The sequence below is a fragment of the Kogia breviceps genome, chromosome 7, assembly GCF_026419965.1.
Source record: "Kogia breviceps isolate mKogBre1 chromosome 7, mKogBre1 haplotype 1, whole genome shotgun sequence".
NCBI classification, from domain to species: Eukaryota; Metazoa; Chordata; class Mammalia; order Artiodactyla; family Physeteridae; genus Kogia; species Kogia breviceps.
In genome coordinates this window covers 82,241,698-82,262,272 of record NC_081316.1, presented here as the reverse complement: position 1 = coordinate 82,262,272, position 20,575 = coordinate 82,241,698, and the positions used below count along the sequence as shown (strand labels likewise).

The following is a 20,575-nucleotide window of genomic DNA, read 5'->3' as shown; positions in this document are numbered from 1 at the left end:
CCCCACAGAAGCAATCCTTCAGCTGTAGCCAAAGAAATAGGCTAAATAATCTTACAATACTTAGAAATAACTCCCAGTTATCTGTGATAATGGATTCAAGAAACACATACATACTTTAAATCTGTAAATACTGTAAAAATCAGCTATTTGGCTGAAAATGTGAATCCACCTCTGTGCCACAAACCATTTATTCAACTGAACTGAACATATCATTTCCATTGTGAGGTCCATATTGAACTAAGTACTAAGAAGATATTTTCTTTAAGTGTCACAAATAATAAAACCAAATCATTTGCTTTTCACTGTGATAACCTGGCCTAGGGAGAAGATTAGGAACTGGCAAAAACATCTCCACTCTGGATCATATCCAAACTAATTAACTGGAGAGGCTGAGGGACAACCCTCTATCCTTTCTAGCTCCAGTATAATCCAACCTATGCACATCTGATCTTCGGGGTCTTTGTAAAAGCTGCATACTATCCTTTTCTAAAGGACCTCTGCCCCTTTTACCTCTTGTGCTTTAACTAGGTGCTTGTATCTTCCAATGCCATGCGTGGGCTGTGACCTGTAGTGCCGACTGACGCTCAGCAGAATGCCACCTAAAAGAGAGAAAATAAGACAAACCTGTTTCAAAGCTCCTCCAGGGACAGATAGATCATACATGAGGAGACAAATTCTCCATTGTGAAATGGAATATTTGGGGATAGTGAGCCTCTTGCTGGTTTAAAGAACCAGAGCTATTTCTTGATCCTGAGCTGACACTCGGTTTACCTCATTTTTCTCTCCATTTGGCCCCTGGACTATATCTAATCCCCACCACCCATCTTTCTTTGAGAAATTCTCCCCTGCTAGAGCCACTGGTGGTAGGGGGACAAAATACATTCTCACAGGGCTCTCATTTTCTCTGTTCCTCAACAGGCGATAATCCTTTTGAAGTTTTCCAGTGAAGATTGTTCAGAGAAAGAGACAGGTGGCAAATACAACCAGGAAAAAGGACAATCACAGATTTCCACAAAGTTTTTTAAACTATCTAATTTGCTTTATTTGTGTTGATATGTAATAATCTCCAACATACTTTGTTAAGTGAATAACAATAAAAACTAAAAACCTAAGGTACAGAACAGTGTGTATGTAAAAAATAGGATCTCTATACACATATTCACTGTGGTAGACCCAGAGATATGCCACCCAGATTCCCTTCAAAGAAGGACTTGCTGATATATTCTCCTTTAGTCCTCATTATTTTTATCTTCATTTACAAATAAAGAAACTGCAGCTTAAAAAAATAGGAATTGGCCAAGGTCAACCAGCAAGTAAAAGGCAGAACTGCAATTTAAACCCAGGTCTATGTGACTGAACAGCCTGTTCTCAGATATGTTATAACATCTGAATTTCCGGAATACAAAATCTAGCTAGGGACTTCCTTGGTGGTCCAGTGGTTAAGAAACCACATTCCAATGCAGGGGATGTGGGTTTGATCCCTGGTTGGGGAACTAAGATCCCACATGCCGCGGGGCAACTAAGCCTGCGTGCCACAACTACTGAGCCCGTGCACTCTGAAGCCCACGAGCCACAACTAGGGAGCCTGCGTGCCGCAACTAGAGAGCCCACACACCACAACTAGAGAGAAGCCACACACCGCAACGAAAGATCCCACATGCCACAGCGAAGATCCCGCGTGCTGCAACTAAGACCTGATGCAGCCAAATTTTAAAAAAAAAAATCTAGCTAGACTTGATCGTTCCCATATCTGATATCAGCTCCTTATCTCTACCCTTCACTGGAACCAGCCCTACACAGCTCTGTTATGTCTGTCTGTCTCTCTTGCTTGTCCCCTACCTTCTGGAAAAGTACTAGTCCTAGGTTCTGCTCCTTTTCCTCCCATCTCCTGTGGTCCTGCATCTCCCCAGAGCCACCACTTTGTTGGGGGCTAAACAAAAATGGTGTGGAAAAGTCTAATGACGTTAAGTGAAATGTTTCTTAAGCTTCTCTTTTCTAAAATGTGCTTCCAAGCAGGTCTTCTCTGTGCCAGGCCAGTCAAGAATTGTGGCTTCAGAGACTTTCCCTATGTTTACAATCCACAGTATTTCATCAAGACAACCCTGGTATATCATGGATCCCTTCCATGATGTGCATTAGTCCGCATTTACTATTATATGCCAACAACTGAATAGATACTGAGACAGTTACAAAGATGACTAAAATATACTACTTTCCCCAGAGACACTCAATGTGTACTGGGGAAGGATGATGGGAAACCTTATAGTGTACAAAATACTTTAATGGAGATGAGAGCAAGGAACCTAGAGGAAAGAACAACTAACTTCACCTTAGGGGTGAGCGGGGAGAAGTGGAAGACGGTACAGGGGAATAGGTTCAGGGAGGTAACAGCTGAATTTTTTTTTTTAAGTCAGTTTTCTCATCTTTATTATTTATTTATTTATTTGGCTGCATCAGGTCTTAGTTGCGACATGCAGGATTTTCGCTGCGGCACGCGGGATCTTTTGTTGCAGCGCATGGGCTTCTCTCTAGTTGTGGCGCACAGGCTTAGTTGCCCCGCGGCATGTGGGATCTTAGTTCCCCGACCAGGGATCGAACCCATGTCCCTTGCATTGGAAGGCGGATTCTTAACCACTGGACCACCAGGGAAGTCCCAACAGCTGCATTCTTGAAAGAGGAGTAAGAGTTTACCACGCATGGAAGAAGGAGGTATTTTGGGCAGAAGGCTTCCAAAGAGCACTGAACATAACTGAGGTATCTTCTTGGCCACAGTCCCAGCTGACTCTTTGAGGCTTTAGGTTCCAGACACTGCAACCTGGGGCCCCACCCAAAGAGCTGATATCCAAATCCCCTTGATTGGGTACACAATCATCCTCAGATTAGAGCCTTGAAAATTAATCCATCCAAAAAGATTTTATTATGACTTTAAAACATGACCTCCTAAAAAGCACTGAACTCTCCAAAGCATGTTTATTCATTCAACAAATATTTATTACTACCCACTGGGGTAGCCAGAAACAATTATACCCTCACAACCATGTGAATGGCACACACTAGAGTTGTGCAATGTACAATCAACCCAATACCATGGCAGGCCTGGGTTGGTACCAACCACTACTCTAGGTGCTGGAGCTGTAACAATGGGCAAAGACAAAGTCCCTGCAATACAGAATCTATGATCTAGTGGTGAGACAAGTGACATCAATGCAGGTGATAAGGGCTACCTACAATAAGGGCTATATACATAAGAGAGGCACTAAGGCTGGACTTGTGGTGTCAGGAAAGGATTCTTAGAACAGGTGGCTTTTAAGTAAAACCTGACATGACTAGGAGTTGGAGAGAACACAGTACGGGGAGGGGAAGACCCAGAGAGAGAATTTCAAGGCAGAGTATAAGCAGCAGGGTGGCAAGAGATGAGCTTATAGAAACTGGCAAAAAGTTTAGGAAGGGCTTAATTATTCAGTACTTATGATATGCCAGACACTGTGCAAAGAGGTGGAGATATAGCAGGGGACAAGGACAACAAAACTCTGCTTATGGAACTTATAGTCTAGTAAGAGGAGGGAATCATTAATGGAGGAGGGAATAGTCACAAAATAAATATGAAATTACAAATTGTGATGAATGATAAAAAGCGCTATGGCAATACAATCAGTGGATCTATTTTAGATTGGAATATCAGGAAAGGCCTCTAAAAAAAATGACATGTGAACTGAAACCAGATTTCAGAGGAAAATAGTAATAGGTGGTTATCCCCAGGGAGAAGTGGCTAGACAGCAGGAGAAAGAGACTTACTGTTGACTTTATACTCTTGTATCTTTTAAAACTTGTTCCATGTACATGCATTATCTACTCAAATAAATAAATAAAATAAATTGAGACCTGAAAGGCAGATAGGAGTTTATTAGGTAAAAAGATAGAGAATGAATGTTCCAGGCAGAGGGAATAGCGTGTGCAAGGGCCCCAGAGGGGGACACAGACTGGCACATTCAAGGAACAAAAAGACTGTCCATGTGGCTGAAGCAAAGTGAGAGGGGCTGAGTGCAACAGAGATTAGGGCAGTGGATTGGAATCCACCCCTCTGAGCCATGTTAAGGGTTTGGATTTCATGATGAAAAGCGGAGAAATTATATGTCTAATGTGTTTTTAAAAGATCACTTTGGGGGCTTCCCTGGTGGCGCAGTGGTTGAGAGTCCGCCTGCCGATGCGGTGGACGCGGGTTCGTGCCCCAGTCTGGGAAGATCCCACATGCCTAGCAACTGGGCCCGTGAGCCATGGCCGCAGAGCCTGCGCGTCCGGAGCCTGTGCTCCGCAATGGGAGAGGCCGCAACAGTGAGAGGCCCCTGTACCGCAAAAAAAAAAAAAAGATCACTTTGGTTGTTGTGGGTGGAAGGTGGTGGGAGGGGGAGTGTGGATGGAAGTTCAAGCAAAGATTCGAGTACTATCCTTGGCTGAGTTGTTGTTGTTAGTCTTTCTGTATCCACACCCCGCCTTTCTATTCCATCCTCTAAAGCTGACAAATTAATCCTTCTAAAACACAAACCTAATCATGTTATTCTTTCATTAATTCAACGATTTATTCACTGCACACACACCATTTTTTTTTTTTTTTTTTTTTTTTTTTTTGCGGTACGTGGGCCTCTCACTGCCGTAGCCTCTTCCTCTGTGGAGCACAGGCTCCGGACACGCAGGCCCAGCGGCCATGGCTCATGGGCCCAGCCGCTCCGCGGCATGTGGGATCCTCCCGGACCAGAGCACGAACCCGCATCCCCTGCATTGGCAGGCGGACCCTCAACCACTGAGCCACCAGGGAAGCCCCACAATTTTTAAATTTTAAAAAGGACTTACTCTGTGCCAGGCACTGTATCAGGCACTACAGTAACACCAATAAATGAGACAAGGAAGGTCCTTGCTATATTTCAAAATGTTTGATGATTTTCCACTGCCTGAAGTTCATACTCCTTAGGCAAGCATTTAAGAGCCTCAATTTTATAATCTAGTTCCAACCACTTCACGTCCTCACTCTCCATCCTCCAGGGTTTTAAAACCTTGCTTCTCAGCCACAGAGCTACACTTGCCATTCTGTATAAACCATGCAGTTCTCATGCCTCTGTGTGGTGCTGGGCTGTCCCCCATGCTAGGACTGCACCTCTCAGACTGGTGATATCCTTCACAGCCTCCATGGCCAGCTTAAATGTCGTCTCTGTGCTGCCCTAAACATACAAACATCATCAAGAGTTTACAGCTGCAGCTCTCCCATGCCTCCATTATACAGTAAAATATTTTGTGTAAATTAAAAAACAACAACAACCCAGGAACTCGTCACCATCTTTAAGTACACAGAAACTCAATCACCCACCAGTGGTTTCAAGAGCAGAACCAAAAGTGATCTTTGAGATGATGACACATCTTAGGTGAAAATGCCGTAAATGCTTGCCTCAGCCTCTAATCTACTGGAATTCCTTGGCAAGGAGGCATTTTCAAATTTAGTTTGGGGAAATTCCTATAATTAGAGCAGTTGGTTAATTAAGAACCTGGTTCAAACTACTGTTAAATTAACCCTTTTCTCTCTTAAATGAAAGGTTTTTGGTCAAATTACCAGTGGTTAAACTGCTTAATTAGCCAGTTGTTTTAATTATAAAATTTACACGTTTGAAAGCCTCTGATTTCCATTAAGTTCAACTGAATTTTTTCCCCTGCTTGTGTCATTAAGCTGGTCTCCTGCTGTCATATGAACATTGCAGCCTCCTGAGAGAAAAGGCAACTCTTTTTGTTGAAGAAGATACAAAACCCCATGATTTCAAAAGGAGGCTTTGAAAATCTTTCAGTTAGTACAATTATAGAATGTAATCATGTATTGACTTCTCCCACAACACATCCCTTCCCTTTATATATGCCAGAGCCAACTGTCCTTCAATGTCCTTGTTTACTAAACTGGGAACTAAACCCATCAATCCAGGATGGGGATAAACAACTTCATTTTAATTATTTCTCCTTCAAAATTGGAAAAAGCATTTTGGCAGGGCTATGCAGGAGGGAAAGAAGAAAAAGCTCGGGTAACCCCGGCCAAGAGTCTAATTACAGGATATTTTCTCCATCCAATACACATCCCTGAAGGGCAGATACACCCCAGCACGTGGCAAATGGTATGTGCTCAGTAAGCGTTGGGGTGTTTTTGTTTGCTTGTTTTGTTTTGAAATTCTAGAGATATTTTACCAAGACAATCTGCAATGATTTGGCTCTGGCGGCTACCCACTTTTTTCAAAATCTCTTTTCAAACTTCTTTCAGTTTTTCTAATTACACTGAACTATTTGGACTTGAATGTACCATGGTTTTTTTTTAAATAAATTTATTTTATTTATTTATTTATTTATTTTTGGCTATGTTGGGTTTGCGTTGCTGCATGTGGGCTTTCTCTAGTTGTGGCGAGCAGAGGCTACTCTTTGTTTTGTGATGCGCGGGCTTCATTGCGATGGCTTCTCTTGTTGCGGAGCACGAACTCTAGGCACGCGGGCTTCAACAGTTGTAGCATGCAGGCTCAGTAGTTGTGGTGCACGGACTTAGGTGCTCTGCGGCATGTGGGATCTTAATGGACCAGGGCTCGAACGGTGTCCCCTGCATTGGCAGGCGGATTCTTAACCACTGAGCCACCAGGGAGGTCCCAAATGTACCATGTTTTGATGACTCCACCTTTTTGCTCATGCTATAATAAGAAGAGTCTGAGTTCCCTTCATTTAACCTCTTTAGACCTCTTTATATATTTACTTCTACCTCTCCATGTACGTTTAAATCAGTAAGAAAAAGATGGTCACTACAATGAGGCCCATCCCTTAAAGAGAGCAGCTGGGATGGTACCCAGGGCCCACAGAGAGTATGATGTGTAAAGGTAGGAAGAGGACACTGCTTCCTACTCTTCTTTTCCAAACACCATTATAATTCAATTTTGAAATTTCTGACTTTAAAGAAATCTCAAAGATGCATGAAAAATGCCAACAAAGCTGTGTCTTTTCAAAGAGAATTACCTTGGCATGCTGATATTGGTGAGTTACCCTGGGCCTTGGAGCTTTCTAGGCCCTGAGATTCCACAATTAAAATGAGCAAAGGAAAGGATAAATGGCCAGTAAATGTATGAAAATATGTTCAACCAACTAGTACTCAAAGACATGCAAATTACAAATACAAGGGATGGCATTTTTAAACTTATTAATATTAGCAAATATTTAAAAAAATAACAGTGTTGATGAGTGTATAAAAAAGGGATTCTCAAGTACCAAAAAAACTATTGAATGGTACAATCTTTCCGAAGAGCAATTTGGCAATACACATCAATAGCTTTAAAAATGTGCATTTTGGAACACAGACTTACTCGAGCATGGACTTGAGGATATGGGGAGTGGGAGGGGTGGGCTGTGACGAAGTGGGGGAGTGGCAGGGACATATATACACTATCAAATGTAAATTAGATAGCTGGTGGGAAGCTGCTGCATAGCACAGGGAGATCACCTCTGTGCTTTGTGACCGCCTGGGGGGGTGGGATAGGGAGGGTGGGAGAGAGGGTGATGCAAGAGGGAGGAGATGTGGGAGCATGTGTGTATGTATAACTGATTTAGTTTGTTGTAGAGGGAAAACTAACACACTATTGTAAAACAATTATACTCCAATAAAGATGTTAAAATAAAATAAAATAAAATAAAATAAAATAAAATAAAATAAAATAAAATAAAATAAAATAAAAAAATGTGCATTTTGGGACTTCCCTGGTGGCACAGTGGTTAAGAATCTGCCTGCCAATGCAGGGGACATGGGTTCAATCCCTGGTCCAGGAAGATCCCACATGCTGCGGAGCAACTAAGCCCACATGCTGCAACTACTGAGCCCACGTGCCACAACTACTGAGCCTGTGTGCTGCAACTACTGAAGCTTGCATGCCTAGAGCCCGTGCTCGGCAACAAGAGAAGCCACCACAATCAGAAGTTCGCGCACCACAAAAGAGTAGCCCCCTCTTGCCACAACTAGAGAAAGCCTGCGTGCAGCAACAAAGACCCAGTGCAGTCAAAAAAAAAATTAAAATGTGCATTTCCTTTGACCCAACAATTAGACTTTTAGAAATATAGCCTATGTAAATAATCACCCAAGGGCACAAATACTAATGTACAAGGATGTTTATCGTAGTGTTGTTTACATTGCAAAATTTTGGAGACAACTTAAATTTCTCCAAATAGGAAGCTGTTTGAGTAAATTGTTATTGTCCCTACCTCTCTTTTCAAAAGGATCTTTTATTTAATTGGATATTTTTCAACAGCATTTAACATGCCCCATTTAACCTAGTTTCAAAGCAAAATAAAACAAAAAACTACCTCAGAATCAGATACTAAAATATACCTCAAAACTACAGTAACCAGTAGTATTAAAACAGCTTGGTACTGGTATCAAATATACAGACAGATCTATAAAACAATACTAAGTTACAATACAGTAGTTCTAGATCCATATGGAAACTTAGTATATGATAAGGTGACATTCTCAAATCTATGGGGAAAAGATGGATGTTTCAATAAATGTTAAATCAACTGGCTATGGGACTTCCCTGGTGGTGCAGTAGTTAAGAATCAGCCTGCTAATCCAAGGGAGATGGGTTCAAGCTCTGGTCGGGGAAGATCCCACATGCCACAGAGCAACTAAGCCCGTGCGCCACAACTACTGAGCCTGCGCTCTAGAGCCCGCAAGCCACAACTACTAAGCCATGTGCCTAGTGCCTGTGCTCCGCAACAGAGATAAGCCACGGCAATGAGAAGCCCACACACCACAACAAAGAGTAGCCCCCGCACACTGCAACTAGAGAAAGCCCACGCACAGCAACAAAGACCCAACGCAGCCAAAAATAAATTAATTAATTAAATAAATTATAAAAAAGAACTTTCATTAAAAAAGGAACTATATAAAAAGTTCTTACAAATCAAAAATGAAAAAGCAAACAATTCAAAAGAAAAATGGGTAAAAAATATATGCAAGCAGTTCACAAGAAAAGAAATACAAATGGCCAAAAAAAATATGAAAAGATGACAAACTCTCTCAAGAAATGCAAATTAAAATGAGACATAATTTTCATGAGCAAAAAAGTAAGATGTTTTGTAAAACCCAGTTTTGGCCAGAAAATAGAAATGTAAATTAATACAACTTCTCTGAAGGGCAATCTGACAATACTTACCAAAATTTTCAACTGACAACCCATTGACTCAACAATTTCAATTCCAGGAATTTATCTTACAAATGTACAGAACAAGTTTATAAAGATGTATAGAAACAGTTGTTGCAGCATTTTTTGAAATAACAAAAACTAAAAACAACCTAAATGTCCAGCATTATAACATATATGTTCATATACGCATAAAACTTTCCTGAAAAATATACAAGAAACTGCTATCGATGCATACCACTGAGGAGTGAAACTAGGTGGGAAATAGAAAAAAATTAAATCTTTCATCATACACCCTTTTGTCAATTTATATTTATTTTTACCATTTGCATGCTTTTATAATTTTTAACAGTTGATAATTTTAATATATTTTTAAAACCTTCCTCGGAATACATACCAGTTCAAAATGAACTTTTTCTCTGGTTATGGGATAAGGGATGATACCAAGAGTAGGGAATAAATGGGTCTTGAACATAATCCTTATTTTTTAATATACAAGAAAAAAAAGGAAAGCCTAACAAAATGTTAATAATTGCCAAATCTGGGTTTATTTGACTTTTCACTTTTTTATAACTTTTTATATCTTTCAAAATTAAAAGTATAATTAAGAGAAAAATAACAATCAAAAAAAATCTTTCCTTAACCCCACATCCCTCTCCAGCTCCTGTCAATTCTCTCTCCTCCCATTCAAAGACAAACTTCTTAAACATACTGTCTGTAATAGCTTTCTCTAACTCTTGAACTCCCATTCACCTGTCAATGCAGTTGATTTCCACAACAGATCTCACCACACATACACAGATACTACTCTCCCTAAGGTCACCTCTATGTTGTCGAAACCAAGGAACATCGTTAGTTCATGTCTTTTGCGATCACCTCTCAGCAGCACACAGCTGAAACTGTAACGTGGTTAACCACTCTTTCCTTCCTGAAACACTCTCCTTTTGGCTGCCATGAAACTATACTAACCTGGTTTTCTCCTACCACGTTGGCCTCCCTTTTCAAGCTCATTAGCCATATCTTGCACCCTCTACCCAATTTTTTAATGTTGGAGTTCCTCAGGGCCTGATCCTTGGGACTCTTCTCTACTTGTTCTCCTCAGGTAGTCTCATTCATTCCCAAGATTTCAATTAAAATCAACAATATGATGACTTCCAAATTCAAAGTTTCAACCCAGACCTATATTTTGAGCTCAAGATCACTGTCTCCAATGGACTACTTAGTATATCTTCCTCACAAGCACTCCAACTCAACATGTTCAAAACCAGACTCAGATTCTTATCCTACATGTTGTTACATTTAAGGCAGTATATTCAAAATAATTATATAGATATTTATTTATTTATTATAGTAGAAACATGTTCACCTTAGATTAAGTAGAAAAAAAAGATTATGAAGCATTATATATAATTTGTTCTCATTACTGCAAGACAAAAAAATACACACACACACACATGCACACGCACACGCACACACAGAAAAAGAGAAAGAAATGCCTAGAAAAAGACCTGGTAGGATATACACCAGAATGTTAAGCAATAATCTCTGGATGGTAGGATTACAAGTGATTTTTATTTTCTTCATCTCCTTCAGCTTCTTCGTGTGTGTGTTTATTTTCCATATTCTCTAAAATGGCTGCTTTTCACTTTTATGATCAGATTTTCTTAGTTTTATTTTCCTCTCCTGATAGGATGCAATATGAAGTTCAGAGCATCAGTTATTAAGTTTTCTTGCTAAAATTGTGTAACTTGAATCTAGAAAAGCTTTTAGACGTTACTTCTAGTTTGTAGGAAAGGAACAGAAGAACATATTATAAAATACCGCACAGAAATAATCAAATTAAAAAGGGAGAAAATTTTATAAGTCAAATGGTCTAGCCTAATCAAACAGCAACTGTTGTAGAAATAAAATAGTGAAAGATCTGTTCTGCATTAAAGGTGACATCATAGCAAAATGCAAAGCATGAACCATCATTGGCTCTTTTGGGGGACAACTGGGGTAATGGATAGAGTATTAGATGATACTGGGGCATTATTATTAATTTTCTTCAGGGAGATAATGCTATTGTGGTTCTTTAATAGAATGTAGAGAATATCCTTGTTTCTAGAAATGCATACTTAAGTATTCAGGGGTGAAGTATCATAACATCTGATCAAGAAAGCTAACATGGGTGCATGCGCCCTCGGGCCACCGCGCCTGGGCCCTAACTCACTCCCTGTCCTCCCTGCTCCCCATACCAGTTGGCAACAGCCATGGCACCCAGCCGTAATGATATGATCCTGAAGTCCCACTTCCACAAGAACCAGCCACGTGGTTCAACCAAACAGAGCACAAGATCCGCAGGAAGCCCTCAGCCCCCAAGAAGGGAGACAGCTCTCCTGCAAAGCTCAAATTGGCCACCCAGCTGACCAGACCAGTCATGCCCATACAGAACATCTACAAGAAGGAGAAGGCCAGAGTTATCACAGAGGAGGAGAAGAACTTCAAGGCCTTCGCCAGTCTCCGCATGGCCCACGCCAATGCCTGGCTCTTTGGCATCTGGGCAAAAAGGGCCAAGGAAGCTGCAGAACAAGATGTTGAAAAGAAAAAATAAAGTGCTCTTGGCAACTTGTTATTTAAAAAAAGAATAAAAAGAAAGCTAACATGACAAAATATTAACAACAGTTGAATCTAAGTAATGGGTATAGAAGTGTTCATTATATTATTCTTTTGGGAAAAAATTATTTCTTATAACACTGTAAGGTTCCAAATGGCAACGATTATATCATCTTAATTTTGTACCCCCAGCACCTAAAACACAGCCTGGTCCAAAAAATGTTTGTTGAGAGAATGAATAAATAAAAAGAAGCACATATTTTGAGAAGCTGGGCTTTAGGTCTGGTAGAAGTGGTGATTCTCTACACATTGCCACCATCTTCTGAAATAATTAATGGATGTAAAACTTCTTATGCACTGCATGGCACATACTAAGCACTCAGTAAATGTTAGTTCCCTTCCTTGCTCCCATTCCTTTATTTCTGATACTTTTTCTTTTTTTTTTTTTTTGGCCATACCACGCAGCTTGCAGGATCTTAGTTCCCCGACCAGGGATCAAACCCATGACCCCTACAGTGGAAGTTCGGAGTCCTAACCACTGGACCACCAGGGAATTCCCTGTTTCTGATACTCTTCAGTCAAAAAACAGATGTCATTACTATCCAATGGCTGCTTTGAAATTTGTCGCATAATAGACAAAGCAAAAATGGCAAATAATAGGGTTGAAACAGATTGAAATTCATTGAGTTAACCAGATTGAATGAACATTAATTTTGGATAAAATACTGAAAGAAAAGCCTTAGCCTGGTAGATAATGGACATGAAAGACAGGTCTGAAATGGTAACAATAATAATAATAACTTTTTAAAAATATATTTATTTATTTGGTTGTACTGGGTCTTAGTTGTGGCATGCGGGATCATTTTTTAGTTGTGGCATGTGGGATCTAGTTCCCTGACCAGGGATCAAACACGGGCCCACTGCATTGGGAGTGCGGAGTCTTAGCCACTGGACCATCAGGGAAGTCCCAATACTAACTTTTTTTGAGCACTTTATATGTTTTATCTCACTGAATCTTCAAATAATTCACTGTAGTTTGTACTATAATTCTCCTCATTTTTTAAAGTGAGGAAACCAAGCTATGGAGAGGTACTTAAAAATCACAGAATAGTATGTGGTAGAGTTGGAATCCAAACTTACTACAGAACTCTTGCTCTTAACCCATTACTTTATGTTCTTGCCCTTTGTCCTGTTCCATGTGAGGGGTAGGATTTGGTCCCAGGCACTCTTCTGTTAGGCATCTTTTTAGACAAAATTATTATAGTGTTAGAGGGTCACTTAAAGCAAGAAGACTACATCAGGAAATAACTGTTTACCTGCAGAACAGATGGGATTCTCTCCTGAGGTTCTGAACCTAAAAAGAGGAAGAAAGTATGTTGAATACAATTAGATACCCACATCTATTTGCAAAGCTACCAAAACTTGTATGCTCCTCATTAAGGATATATCAATGCTACATATTTCCTTATTTCCCCCTTCTCTTCTTTCCATAAACATTATTAAGTACTTACTATGGGTCAATCTGTTAGGTCCTGAGGATGCAAAAGTAAGTAAAATGTCTCTATCTATGGTCTAGTTGGGAGAGAGATATGTAAACAGATGCGAGCCACAATACAGTGCTGATCCAGAACAAAATCATGTACAAGATTTGGTGGAATACAAAGGAAAGCATGCTCATTTCATCAGAGGGGTGGAACTATCTGAAATGAGGTTTTAAAAATTAAGAACTATTCTCGATTATTTAGCCCCACAGGAAAAGCATTCTAGGCAGAGGTATGAAAGTAGCATATCTGGGGAACAGCAAGCAGGTGGATGTGAGTGGCACTTAAAAGCAGCAGGGAAGGGGGCAGGGTAAAAGAGGTAATCAGGGGTCAGGTTATGGAAACCTCAAAAACTGTGCTAAGGAGTTTTGTCTTTACTCTGTGTGGGCAGTGGGAAGCTCCTGTCAGTTTAAGCACAAAAGTGATTTGATCAAGTTTAAGTTTTAGAAAGTTAACCCTGGCAATAGGTGAGCAATGAATAGGAAGACCTGAAACTGAGGGAAGAGAACCAGTGAAGTGGTTCTTGCAATAGCCTTGCATTATGTGAACATATTTCAAAAGCAAAGCTGACAGGGGCTTCCCTGGTGGCGCAGTGGTTGAGAATTTGCCTGCCGATGCAGGGGACACGGGTTCGTGCCCCGGTCCGGGAAGATCCCACATGCCACGGAGCGGCTGGGCCCATAAGCCATGGCCACTGAGCCTGCGCGTCCGGAGCCTGAGCTCCGCAACTGGAGAGGCCACAACAGTGAGAGGCCCGCGTACCGCGAAAAAAAAAAAAAAAAGAAAAAAAAAAGAAAAGCTGACAGGATTTAAGAATTAAATGTAGAGTGAGAAAAACAACAGTATCAAGGATGATTCCAAGGATTTTGTCCTGAGCAACTAGATGAATGGAGTTGTCATTTACTGAGAATGGGGAAGGAGTAAGTTGGCAGGGGAGTTAATGCTTGAGATGCTTAGTAAACATGTAAGTGGAGACGATGAAAGAAGAATGCTGTGTGAACCACCTAGTGGAATGCAAATATTAGCTATATTTTTACTGTTATTAATATCCTTACCTCAAGAGGGAAAAGGCTTGCTTAAAAATGGTGTCATTCCTCAAACACAGCGCCTACAGCAAAACAGTCATGTTAGAACAATTGTAAGCATTCATAGATCTCCAAGTACCTCTTCACAAAGAGGCTAGAAACTCACAGTGCACAAACCAAAACGGAACCAAAGTCTCTTGTCTAGCAAAGAAACTGCCCTACAGTTAATACCAAACATGCAGGCAAACCAAGGCCATCTTTCCTATTCTACCCACTACAGAAAATGCTCGAAAAACAGAAGCCCAATCCCGCCGCACTTCTTGGGTTACTTTTTGTCACCCTATTTCCCCATTCTAATTTGATTTATATTTTCTTTTTTTAAATACTTATTATTTTATTTATTTATTTATTCATTTTCTTGGCTGTGTCAAGTCTTAGTTACAGCATGCGGAATCTTCCGTTGCAGCATGCGGACTTCTCTCTAGTTGTGGTGTGCAGGTTTTCTCTCTCTAGTTGTGGCACACGGGCTCCAGGGTGCATGGGCTCTGTAGTTTGTGGCACATGAGCTCAGTAGTTGTGGCGCGTGGGCTTAGTTGCCCCACAGCATGTGGGATCTTAGTTCCCCAACCAGGGATCGAACCTGTGTCCCCTACATCGGAAGGCGGATTCTTTACCACTGGACAACAGGGAAGTCCCTAATTTATATTTTCTAATATCAATCAACAACTATTATGTATGTGTCAAGCACAGTTGCCATGCAAGAGACTTTCTGAACTCTTCCCTAATTCTCAAAACACTGCAAAGCAATTTTACAAGTGAGGCAACTGAGGCCCATAGAAATTATATTCCAAGAAATTATAGCTAATAAGTGGCTAAGAGGCCTGTTTTACTCCAAAGACTATGCCTCTATTACACCACACTCTCTTAATAATAATAATAATAAACCAACATGAACAAAACAATAATAATGAGAGGAGGCAGTTGCAGTGGTAGCTTCCCCCACTCCCCACAATCTTACCCCCAACAACCCAGTTATTTTAGTCTCACTCTGCCCTGCTGGCACCCACTCAAAAGCTCACTGCTATAGGTTTACTAAGGGAGTGCTTAACATAGAGGAGTTCTTTTTATAAAGTAACTAGATAATAAATAATAAATGCCCTTAAGGTCCCATAACACAAAGAGAAAATCCTGTCCACTATGAGGAACAATTTCAGTTCCTTCAACATTTATGTCTTAAAAGCCTATTATGTGTAAAAGCCTTCAGAAACAAAGGAAAGTCTGAGAAACTGTCATAGACAAGAGGAGCCTAAGCAGACATGATGACTAAATGTAATATAATATACTGGATGGGATCCTACCTAGAACAGAAAAATGACACTGGATTTTTAAAAATGAAAGAAATATGAATAAAGTATGGACTTAATAATAATATATCAATATCAGTTCATTAATTATAAAAAACGTACCATACTAATGTAAGATAATAACGGAAAACTGGATATGAAGTATATGAGAATTCTTTGTACTATCTTTGCAACTTTTCTGTAATTCTAAAACTGTTCTAAATTTTATTTTTTTAAAGCCTATTATGGGGACTTCCCTGGTGGTCCAGTGGGTAGGTCTCTGCACTCCCAATGCAGGGGCCCTGGGTTCGATCCCTGGCTGGGGAACTAGATCCTGCACACATGCCACATCTAAGAGTTCGCATGCCGCAACTAAGAGTCCACATACCACAACTAGGAAGGCTGCATGCCACAACTAAGAAGCCTGCATGCCACAACTAAGAGCCCGCATGCTGCAACTAAGACCCGGCACAGCCAAGATAAGTAAATAAATATTTTTTTAAATTAAGAAAAAAAAAGGTTGGACTTCCCTCGTGGCGCAGTGGTTATGAATCCACTGTCCCCAACGCAGGGGACATGGGTTCGATCCCAGGTCCAGGAAGATCCCACATGCCACGGAGCAACTACTGAGCCTGCGCTCTACAGTCTGCAAGCTACAACCACTAAGCCCGCACATCACAACTACTGAAGCCCGCGTGCTCTAGAGCCCATGCGCTGCAACTACTGCGCCTATGTGCTTAGAGCCTGTGCTCCACAACAAGAGAAGTCACCACAACAAGAAGCCCGCGCACTGCAACGAAGAGTAGCCCCCGCTCGCCGCAACTAGAGAAAGCCCATGCATAGCAACGAAGACCCAACGAGGCCAAAAATAAAGTTTTAAAAAATAAAAATAAAAATTTTAAAAAGCCTATTATGTGTCAACTACTATGCTGAATAGGAAAGGGACTGTAAAAACAAAATATAACAACATGAATGAACTTGGAAACATTATGCTAAATAAAAGAAGCCAGTCACAAAGGGCCAATGTTGTATGACTCCATTTATATGAAATAGCCAGAATAGGAAAATCTATAGAGAAAGAAAGACTAGTGGTTGCCTAGGGCTGGGGGGGGTGGTCTGGGGAGCTGGGGATGACAACTAAGGGATATGGGGGTTTTTTCTGGAGTGATGAAAATGTTCTAAAATTGATTGTAGTGAAGGTTGTACAACTCTATAGATATTAAAAGCCATTGAATTGTATACTTTAAATGGACAAATTTTATGGTATATGACTTATATCTCAATAAAGCTGTTTAAAAAATGTAAGCACAACCCCTGTCTTACAGGAATTTGAATGGCTGAAGATATGAATGCACATTTGTATTAAACAGCTAAGCAATACCACAGTATTATATGATTAAGTCAAAATAGGTGGCACAAACAACAAGCACCTCTGGCAGGGAATCCAGGTGTTGATGGCCAGGAGAAGTTCTTAGCTTTTGGGGTGTTACAGATTAGATATTGCTGATAATCTGCCCAAAATCATGAACCTTCTCCCCAGACAAATACATATAGACACGAATATACAAAAGTTTGCATACTTAGTACAGGGAACTATATTCTTATAATAACCTATAATGGAAAAGAATATGAAAAAGAATCTATATATATAATATGTGTATATATACATATATATATATAACTGAATCACTTTGCTGTACACCTGAAACACTGTAAATCAACTCTACTTCAATTTTTTTAAATGTAGCAGGTGGGAACTTCCCTGGTGGTCCAGTGGTTAAGATTCCATGCTCCCAATGCAAGGGGCACAGGTTCGATCCCTGGTCGGGGAACTAGGATCCTGCATGCTGCATGGCATGGCCAAAAAAAAAAAAAAATTAAAATGTAGTATGTAGAACCAAATAAATTAAGTAAGTAAGGGGGAAAAAAAGTTTGCATACTACTTCAAGAGATTCACTGAAACTCTTAACATCACCCATAGTCCACTATGCTAAACCAAGAGATCCTCAAGGGCAAGAGTCATATCATCTTCCTGTTGTTTTAGTAAATAAATAAATGATTAGGAAGAAGTGAATGAGTGACAATCATTGCTACCATTTATTACCACCTACATCTATTATGTTGAGCACCTACCATGTGTCTAAATCATAATTCTATTATAGGATAAGTATTATTATCCCATTTTACAGTTGGGGAAACTGAGATTAAGTAATTTACCAAAGTCAAAGAGCTACTATCAGAACTAGCATAGGATCTTAGGTTTCTCTGACTCCAAAGCCTATAATTTTTCCACTATTCTACAGCCTCTCTCCCATAAATGAATGTGTCAGTGTTTAGGAATTCAGGGGGGAAAATGATCAAATTTAGGAAAAGTCTCCCAGAGAATGTGAGGTCATGAAGATTGGGAAGGATATGAATAACAGAAGGAAGGACAAAGTATGCAGACAATCCTAAAAATGACAATTAAATCAGTAGGTACTAAAAGACTTTGTAAACATGTGTACAATATGCTTAACCTTATATTGTCCAGCATAAAAGACAGAGCAGGCAACTGGGAGCCCCAGGACACAGGAGCTCTGGCTGGCTCACCCCCCAACTGGTCACCATACTAGTGATTGGCTACTAATTTTCCCCTCTCTGGAGTTAGAACAGATGACTCTAATGTCCCTCCAGGTGCAAGATCTATCAACCACGACAAACAGAATAGAAATCAGAGTGAACAGAATGTATTCTTAAATGGGTCACTTCATACAGAAGAGGTATTGGATGGGAAGAAAGATCTAGATGAGACTGATTTTTCCTCACTTTAATTGTTCAGATTTCTGAGCCTCCACAATAGCTATGGATTTAATTATCTAAAAGCCAAACCTTTTTAAGGGTTGACAACTGTCTGGAAGACATTCATACTGTGGTGTGAACTCTCTCTTTCAGCTCTGGAAAATGTGCTTCCTCTCCCCTGCAATGCTTGGCATAGTTTGTCAGGACAAGAGTAATCTATTTTGGGACTGTATTCACAAATACTCTCTCCCCGCAGTCAGCAAATGAAGAGCAGCTCCAGCTCCAAACCAAATGGAAGAGAAGGCCAGTGACTACTGAATGAATGAATGAGGACAGAGCTGTTGCAGTGGGTTACAAAAATACTTGTCCCATGAGCTCAGGAGTCAGGAACCAGAAAAGGACTACACAGCTACTTAAGAACTGAAGTCACGGGGCAAAATCTATGGTGTGTGAGTAGCTTCAGACACCAGAGCCCTGGGGTGGATGGTGACAGAAGTGGGTTAGGGGCCCATGAGGCAAGCAACTGTCTTATGAATATTAACAGAATATATTTGTATATTAACAAATATTATTTAAAATAGCATTGTTACTATCACTTATTGAGTACATCCTTTGTGCTAAGCACTTTGCTCAATCTTTACATCAATCCTCTAATAGAGGCATTGAAATAACTGCCTCTATTTATAGAGGAAAAAACAAAGGCTTAGGTAAATTGCCTAAAGTTATAGGTTTGGTAAGAGTTGCCAAGAACTCAAACCAAATCTGACTCTAAAACCCATGTTTTCCCTTCTGCCACACTATCTCTCAAAAGAACAATACCAATTTAATAGCAATGAAATTCATATAATAATGATAATAATAGCCTAAATAATCTTACCATTTGTTGAGCACCTGCTTTATGCCAAACATCATTTGCATTAACCCTCACAACCATTCTGTGAAATAGATATTTCTACCCCCATTTTACTGTGAGGAAACCAAAGCTCAGAAATGTTAATTAATATGTCTGATGCACACAGCTAATAAGTGGTGTTCGAGCTGACCTTTTCCTAAGTTCTTTCGAAATTGATTATGCTTGTAATTTTTCCTTTGGCCATTCTCTTCTGAATGTGTTTAATATGGTGACTATCAAAGCCTGTCTTTACACTGAGTGTTTACGGCAGTTAGGAACACAGGTTATAGATTCACACAGACCTGGGTTTGAATATCAGCTCCTCCATGTTACTAGTTGTATGATCTTTGGCAAGTCACTTAAGAAATACTTGGCCTCACATACTACATCATTTCATTTATATGAAATGACCAGAACAGACAAATCCATAGAGACATAAAGTAGATTAGTGGTTACCAGGGGGTGGGCAGAGGGGGGAATTGAGGAGTAAATGCTTATGGGTACAACGTTTCTTTTTAGAGTGATGAAAATGTTCTGGAAGTAGTGGTGATGGCTGAACAACTTTATGAATATACTAAAACCCACTAAATTATCCACTTTAAAAGGGTAAATATGATGGTACGTGAGTTATATCTCGATTTTAAAAAGAAAGAAAGAGAGAGAGAGATTGAGAGGAAGGGAGGAAGAAAGGAATATCTGGCCTCACACCATACTGCTGGATGGCACTTCTAGGCCACAGCTGAGCTCTGTTAAGCCCAATTCCCTACCTTCCTCCAGGACTAAAATGTTTCAAAACAACTGTGGTCACTGAAATGTAAGCCCAATCCCCTATCATCTCCCCAGCTCTCATCCCCATACTTCTCCACACTCTCTCCCTTGATACAAGCTCCCTTGCTTCTCTCCCTTCCAATTTCCTCTGGGCCCTCTGGAACTCCAAACGTGTTCTCATTTCAGGGCCTTCGCACATGCTCTCCCAGTTTAAATTCTATTATTCTTTAAGTCTTAGTCGTGTAACATCACCAAGAAAACTTTCTTGACTGCTCAGACTTATTTGAATTCTGCTGTTATACACACCATATAGCACACAGAATCTTTTTTTGAGGTATTTATCACAATTAGTTAAGTAATTATTCTTTTTTTAATTGAAGTATAGTCTATTTTGCTGGAAATATAAGCTCCTTGAAGACAGGAACTACTACATCCC

At 40.2% G+C, this 20,575-nt stretch overlaps 1 protein-coding gene and 1 pseudogene across 1 annotated transcript in view; one reads left to right on the top strand and one right to left on the bottom strand.

Annotated features, from left to right (window-relative positions):
• Nucleotides 1-20,575, bottom strand: part of MRPL48 (mitochondrial ribosomal protein L48) — a 49,446-nt gene that overhangs the window by 24,873 nt on the left and 3,998 nt on the right. The window contains exons 3-5 of the mRNA XM_059069714.2: nucleotides 14,389-14,441; nucleotides 13,109-13,146; nucleotides 511-599 (exon numbers count right to left, since the gene is read on the bottom strand). Of these exons, the coding sequence (XP_058925697.2) occupies nucleotides 511-599; nucleotides 13,109-13,146; nucleotides 14,389-14,441 (180 nt within the window). The remainder of the gene's footprint in view (nucleotides 1-510; nucleotides 600-13,108; nucleotides 13,147-14,388; nucleotides 14,442-20,575) is intronic.
• LOC131760035 (large ribosomal subunit protein eL13 pseudogene) lies at nucleotides 11,450-11,790 on the top strand (annotated as a pseudogene).